The sequence below is a fragment of the Ctenopharyngodon idella genome, chromosome 16 (assembly GCF_019924925.1).
Source record: "Ctenopharyngodon idella isolate HZGC_01 chromosome 16, HZGC01, whole genome shotgun sequence".
NCBI lineage: Eukaryota > Metazoa > Chordata > Actinopteri > Cypriniformes > Xenocyprididae > Ctenopharyngodon > Ctenopharyngodon idella.
In genome coordinates, this window is record NC_067235.1 from 27,890,181 (window position 1) to 27,914,015 (window position 23,835).

At 38.8% G+C, this 23,835-nt stretch overlaps 1 protein-coding gene across 1 annotated transcript; it reads right to left on the reverse strand.

Moving 5' to 3' along the window:
• Positions 1 to 23,615, reverse strand: smarcc1a (SWI/SNF related, matrix associated, actin dependent regulator of chromatin, subfamily c, member 1a). Its single transcript, XM_051864657.1, has 28 exons — positions 23,371 to 23,615; positions 22,268 to 22,387; positions 21,305 to 21,390; positions 21,111 to 21,192; positions 20,853 to 20,945; positions 20,688 to 20,757; positions 20,514 to 20,583; positions 19,764 to 19,839; positions 19,514 to 19,639; positions 19,102 to 19,217; positions 17,374 to 17,501; positions 16,879 to 16,938; positions 16,729 to 16,766; positions 16,386 to 16,504; positions 16,181 to 16,252; positions 15,903 to 16,016; positions 14,979 to 15,132; positions 14,735 to 14,845; positions 14,565 to 14,624; positions 14,211 to 14,469; positions 13,487 to 13,648; positions 11,041 to 11,096; positions 10,628 to 10,769; positions 4,945 to 5,102; positions 4,615 to 4,749; positions 3,074 to 3,332; positions 1,614 to 1,757; positions 1 to 1,486 (listed from the first exon to the last, which is right to left on the reverse strand). Exons 1-28 carry the CDS (start codon positions 23,554 to 23,556, stop codon positions 1,380 to 1,382), a joined length of 3,303 nt encoding a protein of 1,100 aa, XP_051720617.1. The 5' UTR covers positions 23,557 to 23,615; the 3' UTR covers positions 1 to 1,379.
• Positions 23,616 to 23,835: the final 220 nt, after the last annotated feature.

The window sequence follows — 23,835 nt, forward strand, 5'->3', positions numbered from 1 at the left end:
TGAGTCTACACAAACTTTATTTTCTTAAAAATACATTACCATAAAATAAAAAGCAATAAAAGATATATATGGAGATCGGGAGGGCAGGGTTACACCCCGTTTTCCTGTGATATACAGCCTGGAAATTTTTGGAAGAGGAAAGACGTCCATCAGCGTGTGTGTGTGCGTGCGTGCGTGTGTGTGTGTAGTGTAGCGGGGCGGGGCATGTTGAAGTCAGGGCTTGGTTCACCTGAGGAGGAGGAGGACGACAGCCTCCACACAGCAGTAATGCAGCAGTCACATGGGCACACACAAAGAAAAAAAGAGAGAGAACAGCCAAAACAGGAAGAGAGAAGGAGAGAAGAGAGGTAGTAAAGTGAGAGAGGTAGAGCGAGGCAGGGCAGCTACTCTGTCAGCACCTAAGGGAGGAGCACAAAAGGCCAGCTACACCTAAGATAAGCAAAGTTCCTCCATCACTTCAGTGTGATACCATATATACACCTCCATAAGCATTCTCCAAGAGAACAAAAACGGAGGTTTTCATTGTGTGTTTGTGTTTCTACATTTGCACAGTATTTGAAGCAAAAAAGGTTAATGCATGTGTGGGTACATCTCTAAAAACAGCAGTTTGGTGTGCTCTCGTTCTCGGGGCACGTTTAGGACAGTGGAGCACTCGGTCGGTGTGAGTTACGATCTCCGTTTGAAACTATTTCACAGCGTGACTGACCAAGCAGAGCACCATAAAGCAAGTCTGCTTTACACACTGCGCACAGATTAAATACAATTTCACCGGCGAGGTAGATTATCAGCTAGATGAGGATGTAAATACTAAAAGGAAGCTCAAGGAAGCCACCGGGAACCCTGCTGAAATGGATACTGCACCACAAACGCGTAAGGCAGTGGAAAGGTTATCTGCGTGCCACAGGACTGTGAAGGAGACGGCTCGTAGCTACAGTGTGATTTCGATCTCGGAGAAATTAGCTTAAGTGGATTAGCACAATATACACATATGATTCTATCGGTCACATTATAGGGAGGAGCCGGACGCCAGCAGCGATGTTCCTCAAACGCAGGAGCCTGCAGCACGCACTCTAAAACAAACACAGAGGAGAGATAAAGAACAGAAGCCAGTGCTATTACTAGCCAAGAGACGCCGGAACGACGGCACTCTTGACTTTGTGCCCTGAGCGTGTGAATGTTTACAGGTGAGGCGGCGAGTGCTTAGCCCGATCGGGGGAAGAAAGGATTTAGAGATGACCCACCCATCAGCAAGGCAAATCTACAGAGGGCAACAACAGCAGGTCTGTGGGTATCCCGGATTAATCTGAATTTAAGTTGAATGCGCATGTGTATCTGCGTGTGGATGTGTACATGTGTGCGGGGACGGGGGGGGGGAATATTTAATTTTCAGCAGCACGAGGGGGGGGCGCGGGCGCAGGTGCAGGAGGTCCCACTGGGCCAGGGGGCATCCCATCAGGCTGTGCGGTTGGAGGTGGAGGACCTGGGTCTAGAAAGAGAAAATGATGCCGTTTCAAAAATGCAGCCTGAACAAAAAAAATATATATACAGCCCAGGACAAATGTGCCATACAGAGGAACAAGAGGACAGGATCTAGTGATAGAATGGATACTCACACATGCCGTTGGGTGGTCCAGGGTGTCGAGGTCCCATCATGGGGGGCATGCCACTTTGTGGGGGTCCAACTGGGGGAGGTCCAGGCATCATTCGGCCTGGCATTGGTTGACCTGGCATGGGCTGGCCTGGTCCAACCATTGGTCCTGTATGAAGCAAGAAAAGACACTTGAAGAGAGATGTATTGATGTGCTACAAAACTGCTTCGAGATTAATTAGGGCTGTGTGATTAATTGAATTTTAGTTGATTAACTGAGATAAAACTATTATTGTGCCATTCCTTTACAGCAGTGTGCTTACGCCCCTCCTTAAAAGACCAAATTTAAAATCCAAATCAGTCAAATCATGTAATGTGACTGTCATAAAATGCCGTCTACTGGGCATCAAGATGAAAAAGAGAACTTGTGTTGTTCCCCAGGAGGATTTCTGTGCATGTGTTCTGAGACAGAATTGGTATTGAGAATTGTGAAATTTCACTGATATCTAAAATTGATATTATGTAGCCATATTTCCAGCTAAATACTAGAGATTACATGATTACATCATATATCAGATAGTGTTGTCAAAATATCGATATTTCGATGTGTATCGATACTAATGTAACTGAAATGGTTCCAATACTCCTTTTCTGCAGTATTGATACAAAGATACCAGCTGCCATTCTCACTCTCTTCTCTCCGATGGCGAACTGACACACACCCGCCTCCTCTCACTCACTCCTTTTATTCACTCCGGTTGAACTGTGCTTTTATTGCCCATAATTTTGGTCATTCCAGCAGGTTTCACGCTTACACCAAAAGCACGCGCACCACTGATCTATATATAAGCTGCCAAATTGACTTAGTTTTCATGCTTAAAGGGACAGTTCACCCAAAAATGAAAATTATCCCATGATTTACTCACCCTTAAGCCATCCTAGGTGTATATGACTATCTTATTTCAGACGAACACAATCGGAGATATATTTAAAAAAAAATATCCTTAGTCCTCCAAGGTTTATAATGGTTGTGAATGGCTGCCCAGAATTCGAAGATAAAAATGCACCCATCCATAAAAAAAAATGAATTCATACGACTCCAGGGGGTTAATAAAGGCCTTCTGAAGCAAATCGATGCATTTGTGTAAGACAAATATCTTTATTTAAAACTTTAAGTAAAATTAGGAGCTTCCGGCACGACAGCCATACGCATTCGTCGTATGTCCAAAAAGCATTAACTTCCGCAACGTAGTATACAATGCCATAACGTTCTACACAATGACATGACTTACTATGCGTTATAGTGCTTTTTTTTGTCTTCAAAATCAGGGCAGCCATATGACAGTTGTATATATGTATATATGACAGTTGTCCCTGTGGTATCTAAAATGGTATCAAATATCGAAATTTTTCATAACTATATCAAAGTTGGAAATTCCAGTACTGTGACAACACTAATATTAGAAGATGAAGGTGAGTTCTGACCTGTCTGAGGAGCATGGTGGGGACCCATGGCGTGGTGCATGGGGGGATATCCGGGGCCGGGGTGCCCGGGATGTCCTGGGTGTCCAGGGTGCATGCCAGGAGGTGGGCCGTGTGGAGGAGGTCCATGATGTCCTCCTGCGTTCTGCTGTGCGGCTGCCTGCTGCTCCATCTGCTGACGAGCCTTCATCTCCGCGTACTTCAGCTGCTCCATGTGGAACGCCTGTCGCTCTGTCAAAAGCTGCTGCCTCTGGAGCTCCAGCTAAAAAGAGAACAACTCCTGTAAAATCAACTCACAGCTTGATGGCACATGAGGGTTTAAATTGAGAGTTTAAATTGATTTCTGAGGGTTTACTCGCACGGCAGACAATTTCAATTTCGTTTTTCAGATCCAATCATTAGAATGGAATGCCTGCACTTATTTTGCAAACGCTCTAATCGGATCTATTTGTTTGAGTAGTGTAGCTAACATCTGGTATACCTACATCTGGTTGATATAAATGTGAGCATATATAATAAATAGCATTTCAAATGACAAAAAAAATCCACTTAAATTACACTGAATTTAGATGGTTCAATTTTTACATAAATTAATGCATTTATTTATTTATTTATTATAAAAATAAATGAAATATAAAAACTGAAGAAAAAAAAAAAAAAACTTTTTTTTTTTTTTTTTTTTTTTTTTAAAGAAACAGTGAGTGGTGCTTGCATAGGCAAAAGTCACCAACATGATTTTTACCTGAAATCAGAGGTATATTCAGTGAATTTAAGAACGGTACAAGGAAATAAAGTACCACTGGGCTGGGCTATATAAAGACACATCCTTCATGCACCATCTACAGCAGCTAAATTGGGTTACTATCTTCAGCTACATTTGCTAAAGCACTTTGCAGAGATCTTCAAGTCTCTTGTGGAGAGTGCCTCTGGTGTGCAGACACAAGACTACATGACAAAAATGAACAATGTACAGCACAATTCAGAGGATGCGTGAACTCTATAAGCAGCAACAGAAAGGAGTTTAAATTTCCACCAACTCTGCTTGCTTTGCAAATCACACTCTATTGCAAATTGGTGGTTGTAAATATATATCCCAGAATGCTCTTTTCCTACATAAAACTATCAAAATAATGTGTAAAAGGGAGTGTAAATCACAGTTTTATAGTTCAACTAATTAAAAGCTTCTGCAACAATGCCTCACATTGGGGAAAAAAAAAAAAAAAAAGTTACAAATGTACTGACTATATTTAGCAGAGGAGTGAGTTGCAACAAAGCGTCAGTCATAATTTATGGTGCAGACAGACCGACCGACAGATAGAAATAAATGCCAATTCAACCATAATGTATCATTTTTAATACAGTAAATTTTTCAGGGGAACTGGGGGAGAGATGCACTTAATTGTCATGAAAATAAAAGGCAAAAAAAAAAAATCTTAATTGTTAAATTATTGAATTCATTTTGTTTTTTTAATTCAAAATAAAATGTATTATTTTGGAATGACATTTGACACTCTAGATTCACCCATATAATCAGCAATACTTACGGCTTCCTTCTCACGGTCCATGATGGTCTCCAGCTCCTCAAAGTGTCGGAGTTTGATCTCCAGCTTCTTCATCTGAGTTTCTACCAGGAGAGCCACAAGAGATTTGATCTTCCTCTCTTCCACCGCAGCCAGGTGCTGAGAGACACACACACAAAAACAAAAAAAGTAAGAGTAAGAGACAGCGCATGAAATCAAGTTAACCACCAGGGTGATAAAAAACACTTTGATTGGAGACAGCTGCACAAAGCACACAGTTTGCACTGGAGCCAACAGAGGAAGTTAAAGAATTGCTAAACATTAAACACAGTCTCAGTCTCTGGGATGCATTACCTTTGCCTTGGTGGCAGCAGAGGCCAGAGCAGCAGCGGCAGCAGTGGCGATGTTGCCCTCTCCGATATCCAACTCAAGCTTTTTCTTTCCTTCCTCCTGCTCCTCCTCACCCTCCTTCCCTTCCTCTGTGGTCTCCATGTCCTCCTCTTTGTCTTTCTCTGAAACATAAAAATGCACAGGCTTATTAGTACTATTTTACAGCTGAGAATAAAAAATTAAGATTATAGAATAATTAGTAGGGCTGTCAATATATTTAAAAATATTTAATCCGCACACTTGGTGCAAAATTAAGCATAATTCATTTATCTTGTTAACATTTATTTTGTCATCATTTTCTATATCTAGCAAAGTAAACTATCAGATTGAAGGATGATTCTCACAAAACTATTTTCTGCAAACTTTTTTCCAAGGTAAATTTAGGTGTTTTTCCAAAAAAGGACACTATGAGACTCAAAAAGGACATCTAATAACCAAACAATAGTTCACTTGGACTATCTTATGTGGATAGTCAATAATTCATCAATTTATGCACATATAGAAAAGAAAAAAAAAAAAAAAAAACCCCTTACAGATCAAAACGTTTCTTAATTCAGTGTGCAGTATGTGTACACAGTGAAACAGTAAGTTTACGTTTTAGACATGTCAAGTTGCGATACAGAACAGGACCACATGGAGAGGAGAAAAAAAAAAAAAAAAACCTAAACCAACCACCTTGACCTGACTGCATTATATATGCCAACTACAGTACACGGATCCATTCAGAATTACTAAACACAGCAACATACACGACAGATAAAAACATTATCCTGAATGTGTGTGGAAATAACGTGAATGTACTGAAATGTGTCTGTGCATGAATACAATCTGCGATCAGTGCATCGAAAACACACAAACTGTTTGTTTGCGCATCAATATAACGGACTCACGCATGCTTACTGTACGACTCCTGTACGTCACTGCAATTGACTTTACCTTGATTACAATCTGCATCCATCAAAACTTTACTAGCAAGAAGCTGCTGCTTTATCCAGCCGAGAAACGTAGTTTGCGAATCATCTGGCCATACAGCGGTGGGATGTTTTGACGTTCCGCTCAGTCTGTATTTCACACAGCGCGATGCGTGAGGGCTCGCGCTCTTCAGAAACAATGACAGAATATGACAGAGCTCGTGTTTTTTAAAGCTAAACAGACACTGGAATGAATAATTCACTGAAAACTGGTTGCGAGTCACTGTTCTCTCTGCCATCTCTGATGTAACAAGCTTGGTTCTCTTTACATTAGCACTTTTTTGGACTGATTGTTTGAATTACTGGATAAATGGACTGAAAACTTTCCCAGAGTTTAGTGGCTTAAAATGATCTGATCGCAAATAGAGAAGCGAAATTGGGTTAAAGGGTTAGAATAGAAATTTCAGCCTACCAGGATTACAGGTGCTTGCGCCATTGTAGATACGTGTGATAAACTCCTGACTTCTAAGATCACGTTAATGACGCAATTTCGCACGCTTCATTAATTTATTTGCGTTAAATTATCTTAACGCATTAAGGATTTTGAATATAACTGCATGCGTTAACGAGTTAACGTTGAGAGCCTTAGACATTTTATAGTTTATTTTCATGACAATCTCAGGCTAGGAAATAATTCCATGATACTTTATTCATCAAGTGTATGTATGATACTTTATTTTTTTAATTGCTTTAATAGATTTTCTATAAACTAGGGTCTAAAGACATTTAAATCCTAATACATTTTCTGTAAAGTTGCTTTGAAACGACGTGTATTGTGAAACATGATATATGAATAAACTTGAAATCCTAATGGTCACCATCATTTGAAATGGTACATTATAGAGACGCACTGATGTTAGAGGTCTGCTACCTGACCCGAGCCCGACGGGTCCTGAACAACTCACGGGTTTCGGGTCGGGTTAATGTTTCATAAATATCTTTTTGTTTGGGGTCGGGTTTGAAACTAAGAAAAACTATATATAGCCTAGTGAAAGTTTGAGCACAGTCTGCTGTGTTGAGGCCGAAAAAGTGCACGAGAGCGGGAGCATATTTATATATAATTTACAGGCCTATATTAACAGTTTTGCATGTGTGCCCCTGCTCTTGCACCGGTCACAACACAGCAGACGGCACTCAAACCTTAAAGGGTTAGTTCACCCAAAAATTAAAATTCTGTCATTAATTTCTCACCTTCATGCCGTTCTACACCTGTAAGACCTTCGTTCATCTTCGGAACACAAATTAAGATATTTTTCATAAAATCCGATGGCTCAGTGAGGCCTGCATTGCCAGCAATAACATTCCCTTTTTCAATGACCACAAAGCCACCAAAAACACGTGACTTTGGCAGTTTGATACGTGCTCCGAACCACTGATTCGAAACAAAAGATTTGTAAAACTTCAAAGCTTCATGAAGCAGTGTTTTGAAATCACCCATCGCTAGATATTGTTGAATAAAGTCACTATTTTGTTATTTTTGGCACACAAAAAGTATTCTCGTCACTTTATAATATTAAGGTTGAACCACTGTAGTCACATGAACCATTTTAATTATGTTTTGAGTAGCTTTCTGGGCACTGAAAAAGGGAGTGTTATTGCTGGCGATGCAGGCCTTACTGAGCCATCGGATTTTATCAAAAACATCCTAATTTGCGTTCCGAAGATGGACGAAGGTCTTACGGGTGTAGAACGACATGAGGGTGAGTAATAAATGACAATTTTCATTTTTGGATGAACTAACCCTTTAACTATGAGTGTAATAAGGCAAGCAATTACTGAGGGAAAACTTACAGTGCCAAATGATGCAGGGAAAGCTGCACTGCAACGAATTCTACCGAATAATATGAAAAATATTCGTCAGTCACAGTCCTTGTGTTTGATGAATAACAGGTAAGCCAGGGGATAGCACAAAATTATAGACTACATAAACCTCTAAAATTACTGTATGAGTGTAAACTGAGCACAGCGCAAATCAAACAACCGCACTGCTGTTTGTGTCTCTCAGAAATCAGAGCTTACTCAAGAACAGGCTACTATCAATACAATACTGCATCATAAACATTTTCTACTATTTGATATGTATATTTAAATGTTTTAAACCTTGAGAGATGATATGATAGATGATGATACACAAATGAAACTATCAAATAGTCGCGGTTCTCTCGCGTCTCTCAGAAATCAAATTAGCTTTGTCAAAAGTAGGCTGCTATCAACGAAAACACTACATCATACACATTTTCTAATAGGCAATTTCTATTTGATGTGTATTTAAATGTTTAAAACATTGTACGATATGATAAATTAATGAGTGCAAATTATATGAATGAAATGAAGCAAGTCAAATAGCCACGTTGCCGTCTCTGTGCGTCTCTCTGAATCATACACATTTTCTAACATTTGATGTAGGCTATCTATTTAAATGTTTTAAACATTGTACGACATGGTCTTGTCTTTCATCCAATAAATAGCTCCGCGGTTATGTGAAGTGTACAGGTGCTGGTCGTATAATTAGAATATCATCAAAAAGTTGATTTATTTCACTAATTCCATTCAAAAAGTGAAACTTGTATATTATATTCCTTCATTACACACAGACTGATATATTTCAAATGTTTATTTCTTTTAATTTTGATGATTATAACTGACAACTAAGGAAAATCCCAAATTCAATATCTCAGAAAATTAGAATATTGTGAAAAGGTTCAATATTGAAGACACCTGGTGCCACACTCTAATCAGCTAATTAACTCAAAACACCTGCAAAGGCCTTTAAATGGTCTCTCAGTCTAGTTCTGTAGGCTACACAACCATGGGGAAGACTGCTGACTTGACAGTTGTCCAAAAGACGACCATTGACACCTTGCACAAGGAGGGCAAGACGCGACAGGTCATTGCAAAAGAGGCTGGCTGTTCACAGAGCACTGTGTCCAAGCACATTAATAGAGAGACGAAGGGAAGGAAAAGATATGGTAGAAAAAAGTGTACAAGCAATAGGGATAACCGCACACTGGAGAGGATTGTGAAACAAAACCCATTCAAAAATGTGGGGGAGATTCACAAAGAGTGGACTGCAGCTGGAGTCAGTGCTTCAAGAACCACTACGCACAGACGTATGCAAGACATGGGTTTCAGCTGTCGCATTCCTTGTGTCAAGCCACTCTTGAACAACAGACAGCGTCAGAAGCGTCTCGCCTGGGCTAAAGACAAAAAGGACTGGACTGCTGCTGAGTGATGAAAGTAAATTTTGCATTTCCTTTGGAAATCAGGGTCCCAGAGTCTGGAGGAAGAGAGGAGAGGCACACAATCCACGTTGCTTGAGGTCCAGTGTAAAGTTTCCACAGTCAGTGATGGTTTGGGGTGCCATGTCATCTGCTGGTGTTGGTCCACTGTGTTTTCTGAGGTCCAAGGTCAACGCAGCCGTATACCAGGAAGTTTTAGAGCACTTCATGCTTCCTGCTGCTGACCAACTTTATGGAGATGCAGATTTAATTTTCCAACAGGACTTGGCACCTGCACACAGTGCTAAAGCTACCAGTACCTGGTTTAAGGACCATGGTATCCCTGTTCTTAATTGGCCAGCAAACTCGCCTGACCTTAACCCCATAGAAAATCTATGGGGTATTGTGAAGAGGAAGATGCGATATGCCAGACCCAACCATGCAGAAGAGCTGAAGGCCACTATCAGAGCAACCTGGGCTCTTATAACACCTGAGCAGTGCCACAGACTGATCGACTCCATGCCACGCCGCATTGCTGCAGTAATTCAGGCAAAAGGAGCCCCAACTAAGTATTGAGTGCTGTACATGCTCATACTTTTCATGTTCATACTTTTCAGTTGGCCAAGATTTCTAAAAATCCTTTCTTTGTATTGGTCTTAAGTAATATTCTAATTTTCTGAGATACTGAATTTGGGATTTTCCTTAGTTGTCAGTTATAATCATCAAAATTAAAAGAAATAAACATTTGAAATATATCAGTCTGTGTGTAATGAATGAATATAATATACAAGTTTCACTTTTTGAATGGAATTCGTGAAATAAATCAACTTTTTGATGATATTCTAATTATATGACCAGCACCTGTAGGTCTATAAAGCTGTGGTTTATGGTAGCAAGAATACTGGTACATCTCTATACAGCAACGAATTTCGGGATCGGGCTTAAACTTTAACAGTACCTATCGGGTTCGGGTCGGGTCTAATGATCTCGGGTACGGGCGGGGTTTGGGCTACAGTTTAAAGCCTGTGCAGACCTCTAACTGATTTACTGGCCAATAATCGGTATTGACTGATAAAAGCAATTATTTTCTCTGTCGGCCGCTTGTTTAAATACAGCCGACGATCAGGGCCGATTATATCCTGTCAATCGAAATGGGGCAGAAAGCGAGTTCAGACTGAAATCGTGTGTTGAATTTAAGTCAAGTTAACGCGACAATAATGCATTAAGAGTTTTAAAAAAAAAAAAAAACGACAAAAGCAGGTTTTATTTGATCTTATGAATTGCCCATGGTTCAAGCCAGGGTTTAACATTTGCATAAATACCTTTTGATAAAGTGTAAAGTTAAGTCCAGTATGTTGAAAGGGGTGTTGCAACTGCACTGCAACTGAAGTAGGCTTGTGTCAGATTTCAGGGAAACCCATGAGCATTTGGTGCCGCTGTGGCAGTCAGTGTCTGTACCTGCTGTCTTGGGTTCTCCCCCCTCACTCTCTTCCTCTTCCTGTGGCTCAGATTTCTCTGTAGTCTCACTCTTTTCCTTCTCTGCCTCTGTAGGCTTTTCTGCAGACTCACTGGGCTTCTCAGCTTCATCCTTCGCCTCCGCCTGCAACAGATGAGACAGGGAATGGCGAGACATGAGTCAGACAGCATGAGACCGGTGAAATGCAAATGAAGCACAGGTACAGATGACTGTATGGAAAGCAAACTTGAAAGAACTAGTCTCAATATGGAGACAGACTGGAAGAAGGATGCATTGCAAGGAATCCCAACTGTGCAGGGAAATGATAAATCACTTCTGATCTGATTTCAATCAACCAGTAAACATGACACAGTAGCAGACACATCTGGATACTGGTAGCAGGGTTAAATCTGACCTTATCAGGCTGCTGGGAGTCCGAGTCTGTTTCCATCTTCTCAGGCTCTGTAGGTTCTGTGAGTAAAGGAAAACAAACACTGATTAACATTGAGTGCACTGGACAAAAAAGGAAACTAAAGACAAAGAAATATATCCTAGAAAGTACTATTTACTATCCAATAAAACACTATTTTCTGCTCAAACTGATAATGACCTTTTTAAATGTGGTCCATATCAGCATAAAGTACATATTACATAGCTACATGTCAGAAATTAAAATATATATATATATATATATATATATATAAAAAAATAAAAAAAAAGATCTGCAGTTCAATTTTTTTCAGGGTTTTTGAAAGAAATCTTGTTCAATAAGGCATATGAGATTCAATAATGTAATCTATTCTTATGATGGCAAAACTGAATTTTCCAGCAGCCATTACTCTAGTCTTCAGTGTCACATGATCAATCAGAAATCATTCTAATATGCTGATTTGGTGATCAAGAAACATTTCTTATTGTCAATGTTGAAAACTGTTGTACTGATTAATATTTTTGTGGAAACTGTGATGCATTTTCTTCAGGATTATTTGATGAATAGAAAGTTCAAAAGTACAGCATTTATTTAAAATAGAAATTAAACAATGTAAGTTTTTACTGTCACTTTTGATCAATTTAATGCATTCAATGTGCGTGAATGCAGTCACTGTCGAAACAATGTATTGCAAAGTCAAAACTAAAGGAGCCTGACAGCACACAGAAGAGCAAAAAAAACAACAACAACAACCACCAACCAACCAACCAACCAACCATTAGAGATGAGAACAGGGTAAAAAAAAAAAAAAATTGTGACCTTATGAGCAAGTATTTGAGCATTACAGCTGACCAAAGAGTTGTGGCACATATGACGTTGGAGCCTTTAATAAGGTATGTGTGGCCTGCACTGGCAAACCATGTCACATTAGGTCACTCCACTGACCCAGTTTCAACCCCTCCCATGTCTGTGCCCCATCTGCCAGCGCTGCATAAAGCCATCGGCTACCATTGTATGCAGTCGCACACGCTGCCTCCAGTACTGTGTCGACTCTCACAGTAAACGTGCTCTCATACTGCTTTTTACGTGTTCAGAAAGAAGTGTAGGGGAGACTTGTATCATACATATTTTATATATATATATATATATATATATATATATATATATATATATATATATATATATATATATATATATATATTTTTTTTTTTTTAAATTGCGACTCATTTTCTAAATGATCACGACCAGCCTACGCACAGCTTATCAGGTCACTGGGTTTGACAAGAACTGGTTGGTTCATAAGTACTGATTTAATGCCATCTGGTGGAAGAAGCTACAACTACACAGGCACAATTAGGTAAGATTGAAACGCTGCCTATCTGAGCCCTTGATGAGCTTCCCGATTTCACTGTATGCAGGTTTATTGTATTTATTTAATTGTATTTTTTTCTATATTTAAAAAAAAAAAAAAAAAACCCATGGCAGCAAACAATAATTCCTAAACCAAAGGGTGCTCACTCCTGAAGATCTACCTTCCTGCAAAGTTCAGTTCCAACCCTGATCCAACACACCTGTCTGTAATTATCAAGTGCTCATGAAGATCTTAATTAGTTGGTTCAGTTGTGTTTGAGCTGAACTTTGCAGGAAGGTGGATCTCCAGGAACAAGATTGAGCACCCCTGTCCTAAAAAAAAACAATAGGACAAATACAATAGAACAAAGATAAAAATGAAAGTTTCAAGGTACAGTAAGTTTATTTTACATGTATGAAATTTTACAGAAATTAAGTAATCAAATGTAAAAATAAAACACTGCACAACCTTCAATGTATGAATTAAATATAAATTGATTCTTAAGAATACAAAAGTTATTCAGTCAAGAACAGTGAGTGATTTCCTATGTCTTTTGTTGTTTGATTAACATAAATGACAGACAGCAGCAGGTTTATTAGGCTGCTGTCACTTTAAGACCAATGCACAGATCCAATATACTGATACACATATCCAGTTCTCAACCAACTGTTTAAGTTCACTTACAACATAATGAACTGTGTTTATGTGAATACTCCACACGATGGGCATTTTGATATAACTATTTGACCATTCAAGTGCAAAAAGCAAAAGAGAACTGAATTTGGGATCACATGCTGTCCAAGGGAGGCGGTTTTCTGTGCACGCACTTTGGGTGTGTCAGTGTAGAAGTACTGCATTGGGTTATTGTTTTTATGGCTTACTACACTTAACTCTTTTTAACATCATTCACTTCCTGCTCTTTATTTTCTCATTCATGAATGTTTTTTTCAATCACTCTAAATTGACAATTTTACCATGCTGTGCTACATGGATATTTACATACCGCAATATAAATGATATCGCAAAAACTCTAATGATCACCAAGACATATCATCTCCCTGCCCAAACCTAGTTTCCTACCTGTTTTCTCTGGCTCCTCAGGGGCTGTGCCAGCAATGCCACTGCTCTCCAGGCCGAACGCAGGGTCCACTTTTCCTGTGCTGCGTGCGGCCTCCTGCACCTTCTTCACATGAGCCTCCACCAGTTCCGTGGGAACCTCCTCACGCACACGGGAGAACTCCTCTACAAACACAATGGACAAAAACACCATCTCAGAATAAGGCATTGACAAAAGCTGTTTTCATCCACCTATTTTAATGCAAATTTTGGGACATCACATAAAAAATGCTAGATGAAAATGTCAAGATGAGTATTTAAAAAATAAAATAAAGAAACATAACATTCTAAAATTCCTGAGCCAATGTCTGTCATCAGAATGTTTGGGTATAATTATTTCCTTGAAATGTCTCACATGATTGTGTTCTCGAACACCAGGCATCTCCCTCCAAACAAAATAACATAACAGCGTATATTGCATTTCATCTGCGCACTCAAGAGTAGTTTATGATGAACAAAGAAAGAGCCACAGTGGCTTCCCCGATTGCAGCAACTTCCATTTTTATTAGATATTTTTGCACCAATTTCCCAGGTTTCCCAATTCTGTTCTCTTGAACACATGGGATGGAGATCCAATTTCACGCACAAATTAAATGTGCAACTTTGGATGGAAACAGCTACTAACACACAATCTTATCCCTCATATGTTTATCTACAAAAGCTCCATATGGGTCAAAACTTGACATACCCAGAGCTGCTTTGGCAGCAGCGGCCGCCACACGTGGGTCGACCACAGAGGCGAGGAACGCAACAGTGCTCATGACAGGATTTCCTGATTGGCTGAAGGGGATCGGCTGGTAAGCTAGAGGGCCTAGCGAGGCTTCAGAGCTCTCCAGGTATTGATCTTCTATGGGTAGCCGCAGGAAGTGCAAGATGCACTCATCTTGTGTACGGCTTCCGACATGCTCCGAAACCTTATTCCAATCATCCTTATACATCTCCAGAGCCTGGAATAATCCATTTAAATAATATTATTAACAAGATAATGAGAATATTGAGAGGTTTATGGTGCCCAGTTTCATTTAGATGATTCTGATCTCACCTCCAACAGAAGCAATGTTTCTTGCTCAGTCCAGTCTCTGCCACCTGCAGCCCCTTTACCCTGTGAGGCAAAAGAGTAAATCACACAAACTATGAAGTTAAAAAAAAAAAAAGCAGTGACAACTTCCAAGTATTAGGTTTGGCAGCAGGGTTTCAGGGTTTGCGACTTGCCTTGGGATTCTTCTTTGAGTAAATATCTGTACGGAGGCCAAAGTTCTGCAAGTCACTTGGCTTGTCTTTGCCCTTTTCTGGGAAGTTCAGCATCTGCTGAGCAGGGGGAACCTGGAAAGAATAGCAGACACTTTATTGCAACTGTCTCACAAGAAAGCTTTTGCCTTCTGGGAATTAATATGAATTTCTTGAGAGGCTATCTTCTCAAGAAATTCAAATAAAAGGGAAGTCACCACAGTCTCACCTGTGGGGGGCGGTGGTGCAGCGGCACCAAACCAGAGGGAGTATCAGCTAGAACGTTGAAATGTGGCGTTGGTGGAGGGCCCATTGGTAGGGGTCTGCTCTCAGCATCAACCTGGTAGTTTACCAGCCCCCACTGCTCCAAGAAGGCATGAACTCTGGGAGAAAGATAACATCGAAAGTAAATATACAACAGGCCTGGGTATATACACAAATTTCACAATTCGATTTGATTCACAAGTTTGTGATTAGATTCTAATTCAATCTTGACTCAATTTCGATTTATTTGGATATATCAGGTACAGTACGTCAAAATTATAGGGAACCCAGTTGGTACATTAATATTAATGGTAAAAATTAAATGATTTGAATACAAAACATTCAAATAACATTTAATCAAACAACTTTTTAATGATATATAATTACGTTTTTACTCCAGTTAGTTTTTCAAAATATAATCATTTAACGGTGGCTATCATAAAATTGTTTTCATGACAGATTTACTAAAAAAAAAAAAAGCCCATTAAATTCTGAAGAACAGGATAAAAAAAAAAAATATATAGTGCATATATTTAGCAAAATGCTGCTCTCTAGATTTCTTTTTTCTAGCTAACTAAATCAAGCTATGCTCATTGAATGGCTTTTCTGAGGTAAATGCAAGATTATGTGACACTGTTTATAAGCTGTTTTATTGAAACTGATTGAGCGATTACATGAGACATGATACATCACCAAACATGCTATAAATAATGTTAAGTGAATTTCTGATCATGCATCAGCTAAAAGCAGCACAGACTAAAAGATTCTTTGGATTTAAGAACTGATATTGTTTCAAATTGAAATAATAAAATAAATAAACCTAATTCACTTTATGCAAGACTATCTGCATAATATAAGATGGTACACAGAGACAAATGAGAATTCTGACCTCATGACCGCACACACATCTCCAGTGAGGTTCCTCCTGCAGGAGGTGGAGGTCAGGTACTCCTGAGGATTCAGCCGGTATGTGTCAATCATGAAGTTACGATAAGCCAGATATCTAAGGAAGAGGTAATAAACAGAGCATGACAGTCAGAACAGTAAAACATACATGCAATGTAGAATAACTACAGAGACACATGGGAGCATAAGGTAAAAATGCAAGATATTTTGATTTGAATTAAAAGGCTTGTGTACACGACAAATGCACTGGTGTGAACTTACATCTCTGGAGTCTTAGATTTGTTTTTGCCATTAAAGAACTCTGGCAGGGCACGTCTCTCAATTTCGTGTATACTGGGAGGGGGAAATAAGAACAAAAAAATATGTGAATATTTACATTTAACACCCATAACCTGCTCTATAACATCATTTCCACACATTTCTCCAGGCAATAATGCAGCACAAGGAGGAAGGAGGGATTCAATACCTGTTGTAGTCAAACCAGGCAGCATAGCTGGGGATAATGATGTGATGGGTTTGCTCAGTCACATTGTCCTCAGAGTCGATCAGACGATTGACCTCTGTTTTGCCCTGTTCATCATCCTCCTGTCAATTACAGTTTGTAAACACACTTTCAGAACCATTTGACCCACTATAGAAGGCTTGGCACTAAAGTCATATTTTCAGTCCATTTAAATAAATTGTTTAAAAAAAAAAAAAAAAAAGCAAAAAAAAAAAAAAACATTATCACCAAATGCTGTGCATCTGATATAATAATGGAGAGACAATGGACTTCAACATAACTGGATTAAAGTATGAAGAAACTCTACCTTGCCACCAGACGCTACTGAATCATCTTCATGGTCATCTAAGACAGCAAACAAAATGAATGCGATCATTTACATTTCCTTAGACAATGTGTATACATATACAGACACACATCACATTTATGCCTGCAACAAATCAAGCAGAATACTCACCCAAATCTGCAACAGTTCCACCCTTCACTGGTGTGTTCTCACTGTCCTTTTTCTGATTGACTGCAGACAGAAAAGCAGAGGACATCAAGCAGAGCAGATGATGTCTCAGACAACTCCAATACAATAAAATTTAAAAGCTCTTGGTGTAAGTAGGACAATGAAAGTAGGGCTGCAGCATGTAATATTCAGAGTGTCTATTTTAACCATGCAATGAATTTTCATGCATCCAGAGGGCTTTTAAAATAGGTGATTTGAAATGACAAAAAAGGACAGTTTAGCAAATTATGTCAAGCAAGTGCTCATCAACCAGACGTCTTTATCCAAAATGACTTACTAAGCATACTACTGATATTAGGGAAAGGTCACCTTAGGTAACCTGGGGTTAAGATCAAGAGTACAATGGTAGTAGTTCTTCGATTACACCTTGCACTGTTAAAAAAAAAAAACACCACCGGTTCAGATAAGTTTGTGGGAATATTAATCAAGAAGAATGACCATTTTTTGGCAATGTAACTTCTTCCATTCCTGGCACAGGGGAGGGATCTTCCAGGTCCTTTGTGAGGTCTTCATCCTGCTCGTCATCATTTTGATGTCCACGGCGCCTCCACTGTGCTCCAGGATTCCTGTTTTTTTGTAAATGAATGAATGAGACCATGCTACATTTAAAGTGATCATGACTAACTACATACCTGCAAACTCCAAAGTGGTGAAAAAGGTGACATGTTTACAAAGTAAATAGATTTACACAGTAGGGCTGGGCATTGACACAAATTTCACAATTGGATTTGATTTTGTTTCAGAAGCTTGCGATTTGATTTTAATTTGATTACCTTCAATTCAATATTGATTAATTTGGGGCCAATCGGGTGCAATACATGGCAAATTTCCTCAAAGAAAAAAAAATCTCTCTCAACTAATGCTTTAAACTATACAGGGAACCACAGTCTGTACATCATTATATTGTTAAAGGTTAAAATTAATTGATTTGTAAGCTATTTAAATATAATAGACACAAAGAAGTTTTTATAATAACGTTATAATAAATTTTTAATGACGATTATGTTTCTACTCGTTTTTATATAGGCCTAAACATTTAAATGGTGGCGGTCATAACACGGATTTATACATTCAATATTAAAGCACATGTTAAGTACAATAAATATGCAATGGCCTATAGTCACAGTGGATATATCAAGATGCTCCACTCTAAGTTCATTTTTGTAGCTGACTAATGAGTTTTTAGACATTGAACGGCTTTTCTGAGATAAATGTGACGGTAAATGTGACATTTTTACAAGACGTTTTATTGATGTCTTTCCGCAGTCAAAACACTGATTGATCAATTAATGTGACATGATATGGATTTCGGTAAGTTGTACTGTATCTTTAAACATACCTTTGGATATTTATTCAAGCTTATTTCATTGTAAAGCGGAAGAGATGATCGGTTCACGGGCGGTCTGTGTGAACTGAAGCCCTACAGCGATGTGTCAGTCACGCCACAGAGCGCCAAGAAAGATCATGACAGCTCGAGACGTATATGGTCTGACCGCAGATTCTTGTGAGGTTTATTGTGCCTGCAAATTCACCCTGACACCCATCCCCCCCGAAAAAAAAAACTCTTCGGATCTACATGATTCACATAAATGACATTTTGATTTAAAACGGCGAATTTCGCCAAAAAGCAACTAGTTTGCAGGTATGTAACTACATTTACTTGCGTAATGTAAAGTTTGAGACAAGAAATAAATACTTTGGTTCAACAAGAATGCATTAAATTGATCAAATGTGACAGTAAAGAGTTTTACATTATTATAAAATTTCTATTCCACAGAAATGTTGTTCTATTGAAGTTTCTATTCATCATTTTTTTTTTTAAATATATATATCAATTTCCACAAAAATATTAAGCAGCACAACTGGTTTCAATGTTGATGATAAATGTTTTTTGAGCACCAAATCAGCATACTAAAATAACACTGAAGACTGGAGTAATGGCTGCTGAAAATTCAGCTTTGCTTTCACAGGAATAAATTATATTCAAATAAAAAACTTTATTTTTATTTTAATAATTTCACAATAAAACAGGTGTACTGTATATTTGATCAAATAAATGCAGCTTTAGTAAGAATATGAGACATCTTTCAGAAACATTTAAAAAATCTTACCAAACACAAAACTTTTGAATGATAGTGTACATTTATTCATTTAGCAGATAATTACCCTTTCTTGCCCTTTTTTCGAGACTCCGCAGGGGTGCTGGGTGGGGATGGAGAGCGTCTCCTCTTCTTGCCACCAACCAGGGACTTGCGGTCCTTGCGATCGGGTGTACGGGAAGACTGATCAGAACCATGGAGGGGTGAAGGATGAGAGAAAGAGCGAGAGAATGAGAGAATGGAACGGTCTTACACACAAAGGGGAGGGGGAGTTGCTGAGGGGATATTTGGGTGGGTGGGCGGGTGAGGTACGTGAGGGTGAGGTAGCGAGGAAGAGCTTTAGAGGATGATTGACAGACACACAGACAGTGACAGAACACACCCTGCCAAGACCTCAAAAGTCTGGCTTAAGCACACAACGCAAATCTTAATGTGTACCATATCTATTTGTTTAGCACTCAAGTCTCTGGGTCTCTTACCACTTCTTCCCCTGGAAAGATCCGCTGGCGGAAACTCACAGACTTCTTGTTCTCATCCACTTCGTAATCTTCCTCATTCATCCACTCATTGAAAGCATCTGTGTCGATGACCCATTTAGCATGCACCTGAGGGGATCACAGAGCGTACTGAGACAACGCTGGAAAATTCAATCTGGCTGTATCGCTTACAATATGAATATGCTTCATATTGTAAGGCTTTTGAAAATTGTTTATTCTGAAACAGTCTTACCCTCCATGGTTTCTCAGAACTTGGTGGATCCTCAACATCTCCATCCACATCACTTGTTGATACCCATGTGTCATAACTGCAGAGTGAAATCAACAAAATGTTATAATAAGACTAGAAATGTAAATATCTCCTTTTCTGTTTCATAAAAATGGGGTTTGAGCAACAACAGGTCAACGACATGATTTATATTTTGGGCTCATAGGACAGTTCACCCAAAAAAGAAAATTCTCTCATCATTTACTTACCCTCACGCCATCCCTGATGTATGATTTTCTTTTTTCAAATAAACCAATTTTTAGGATAATAATCCATCTCATAGTCCACATAATGAATGAAGCAAAACGATAGGTGTGTGTAAGAAAAATACTAATATTTTAAACTCTTAACTTTAAGCCATCGCTTCCGGTCTACCATCATATGAGCATTCTTGAAGAAAACTGTGACACATGATGTAACTGCATAGTGAATTTCACATGAGAAGTTACGCAGAAGCAGAGATGACCGCCATTTCTCACGTGAGCTTCGCAATGCACAGAGTTTAAAATTAGTATTTTCTTGCACACACCTATCATTTCGCTTTATTCAGTGGCATTATATGGACTCACAGAGATGGATTATTTTCCTAAAAAAAATTTAATCTGAAGAAAGTCATATACATCAGGGATGGCATGAGGGTGAGAAAATGATAAGAATTTTCATTTTTAGGTGAACTATCCCTTTATCAACATTATAATTTGCAGCCCCACCAACCTGTCAGGGTAGTTGCCCCAGTGAACCAGCACCTGCTTGTCTTTGCGCATGACAGGACGCAGCCATTCCTCTGAAAAGCAGAATTCACAAGGTAAGCTCATTAATACCATTCAGATTGGATAACATTTATAAAAATAAATAAATAAATAAATAAAAATTATTCAAAACACCAACCTTCTTCCAGCTGGGCTGGGGAGGGGTAAATAATATGAGTGGCCTTTGACTTATCTTCAGTGATGGTTCCCTAGATGTGTGAGTAAAACAAAACATTAGAAGTGCAGAAAACAAACGATGGAATTTAAAAAAAAAAAAAGACCTAATCGATCATCGTTTTTTTACCTGATGTCTTTTAATGATGTCTTTGAGCTTATTGGCTTGCTTTTGCTCTACGTCAGACACAATGTACACAATTGGTCGGGTCAAAGAGTTGTTCTGCAGGCAAAAATGAGATATGCATAATTGTATATAGAGAACCATGAATGTAACCACATATTCAAGATTGGGAAGACCAAATGTAACCCCAAAAACAATGTACATTTTCATTGAGCAATTAGCCTATATATTTAGACACATAGACTTCAACACAAGGACCTCTACCTGAACAAGAGTCTTCTCAATAGTCATGAACATCTCCAAATTTCTATCCATTCTGGATGGGTTCTGCAGATCAAACCTCCTCCTGAAGAAACACAGGCACAGCAATATTAAACATAGCATTATCGCTCTGAGAATCACAGAATGTGATTCATTATCACAACCCTCTTGTTCACCCTTTCTGAGGTTCTACTCACCAGCCCTGCTCGCTTTTGAACTTGTATGCAGAACCTAGAATGTGGCAAAGGGCTCCTCCAGGTTTAAAGTCCAGAAAGATCTTTGCCTAGAACGGCAGGAATAAAAAAATAAATAATTTAAAAAAATAAATAAATCAACAGCAATACAATTGGTGTGCAATTACAAATGTACATTTCTGCAGAATTGCACCATAAAAATGTGAAACTGCACTAACTATGTCTCATGTCAAATAAATAGTTGTGGTATATAGGAGTGTGATCAAGATCACTTTAAAGGGATGGTTCAAACAAAAATGAAAATTGTCATCAATTACTCTCCATCATGTTGTTTCAACCCCATAAAACTTTCGTTCATCTTCAGATTAACCTTAACAAAACAAGAGATTTCTGTCACTCAACTGAAAGTTGATGCTCCAAAAAGTTCATAGAGATCCTAAAAGAAATCCATATGAATTGAGCAGTTTAATCCAAGTCTTCTGAAGAGACACGATGTGATTGACAGATTTAATTTTAATCACATATAAACAATGCTCAATTCACAAACAAAGCACATCAAATATGGTCAACAGCAGCTCAATCAGACTTGCTTGATGAACGATAAACCTCACCGGTTCTTGTGGAAGCTCAAACATGTGAGAACAAACCTCATTGGTTCTTGAGCGTCAAGCGATAACGATTCAGCTTCCGTTTACCATATTTGATTTGCTCTATGTATGTGCGCTGATCACAGTTAAATGTGAATAAAAGACCAAATTAAATCTGTTCATCATATAAAGCAATCTTTACAGAATACTCTTGCATTTACTTAAGCTTTATGAAATTTGGTGAATAGACTGCCAATTGAGAGACAAAAATCTCTCAGATTTCATTTAAAAATATGTTAATTTGTGTTATGAAGATGAACAAAGTCTTATGGATTTGGAACATGAAAATGAAGTGTAAATGCTACAAATTCAAACTTACAGGTAGCTTGGTAAGGGCAGGATTGCTGACCCTACGCCCAAATGCATCCTCCTGAAACTGCAGCAACTGCACCACCAGCGCAGCCAAAGTTTTGCTTGTAGGAGAGTCGGTTTGGACATACTACAAAAAAAAAAGAAAAGTCACAATAAATAACAGCAATTCAATCAAAAACATCCAAGCATTGAACATTAATGTTGCTGGGTTTTTTTTTATAACCATACAAGAACCAAAATTATTTAGATCTTTAGCAATCGTTACAATATTATCTCAAGAAACAATTCTGAACATGCAAAATACATCAGATTCAGCCACAAAAGTGCATCTCACAACACTACTGATGGACAATAAAGAGTACAGATTAAATTAAGCAGTGCATCATATCTGCAAAAGACAGTCGATTTAAATAGTACACTAACAAAATGGCATAGTTTAAAGAGACACAGTCCCGCTTTAAATACCATGGTATTCTTGACATAACAGTACACTAACAAAATGCCATGACTTAAAGAGACAGTAACGTTACCATTATAAATACCATGGTATTCTTGACATAACTTAGAGAACCATGCATGAATAGCAATGTTAATTATTCAGCACCGAATGTACGAACCTAATCTTATATCATCACTGTATTATAGTACCACTAATACTTATAATGAATCAACAGAGTCAGTAAACAAACTTCAGCATAAACAACCGAGGGTCTGTGGCGCGGACCACTAAGTTTCCTCTGATTTTTAAGTAGTTGACCAGTGGATTTTACTGAAAAGAGAACGTGTCCCAAAAACAAGACGGTATTTTAGCAGATTTTAAGACACAGCCATGATCATGGCAGATCGCGCATCCCAGTCACCGATGTTAGCACGCGAGCTAACTCAACAGGTCCACAACACTGCCGTTTAAAACTACACAAGAGCAATACTTGCTGGCTACAAATCCAGCACGGAACCTAAACAACATCTGCACGACCGCTCTGTTTCGAGCTATTCGAAAAACCGACCATAATAGCGAATAAACTATAAACAAGCGCGCGTGGCGCTTCTTGTAGCTATTGTGTGATGCGCGCGCGCCCCCATTCAACGGGCGCCTCATGAGCCGCAGACCTTCTTATAATGTTTCCCGATCCACAGCCGAACTGTCTCCAACTGAGACACCGTTTCCGAGCTCTCCCAAAATTTGGAAGACGGCCCTCCGTCTTTTTTCCGTCCAATTGAGGAACCGGCTCCCGCTTGGCCGGCCGATGGTCCTCCGGAGCCCGTTCCGCCCGCTGCAGTCGCCGCTGTCGCCATTGTTTCTTTATTAGCGATAGAGGCTAGTCTGTGGAAACTGTTTTAAAACAACACTGCGCCTGCGCAACGGTCGACGCTGGAGTCGTTGCTTGAGGGGAATATCGCGAGATGTCATGTGTATAACAAACTAGACGAGATGTAAGAACAAAAATATTTTTTCTTTGTCAAAACAGAGAATATAGAATTATAACATAAAGAGTAAATTTTATTTTCTTCTCCAAATTATTAAAATTGTGTTTTGTGTTTTTTTTGTGTTTTTCATGTTTCGGTAGAATGTTT

What these genes read in the sequence shown, in the direction of transcription:
- smarcc1a (XM_051864657.1), bottom strand. Translation starts at nt 23,556, where the DNA reads ATGGCGACAGCGGCGACTGCAGCGGGCGGAACGGGCTCCGGAGGACCA. An exon ending in ACATCATTAAAAGACATCAG is followed by an intron (nt 20,758 to 20,852) that starts GTAAAAAAACGA and finishes TCACACATCTAG; the next exon opens with GGAACCATCACTGAAGATAA. An exon ending in ACTCCCAGCAGCCTGATAAG is followed by an intron (nt 10,770 to 11,040) that starts GTCAGATTTAAC and finishes CATCTGTTGCAG; the next exon opens with GCGGAGGCGAAGGATGAAGC.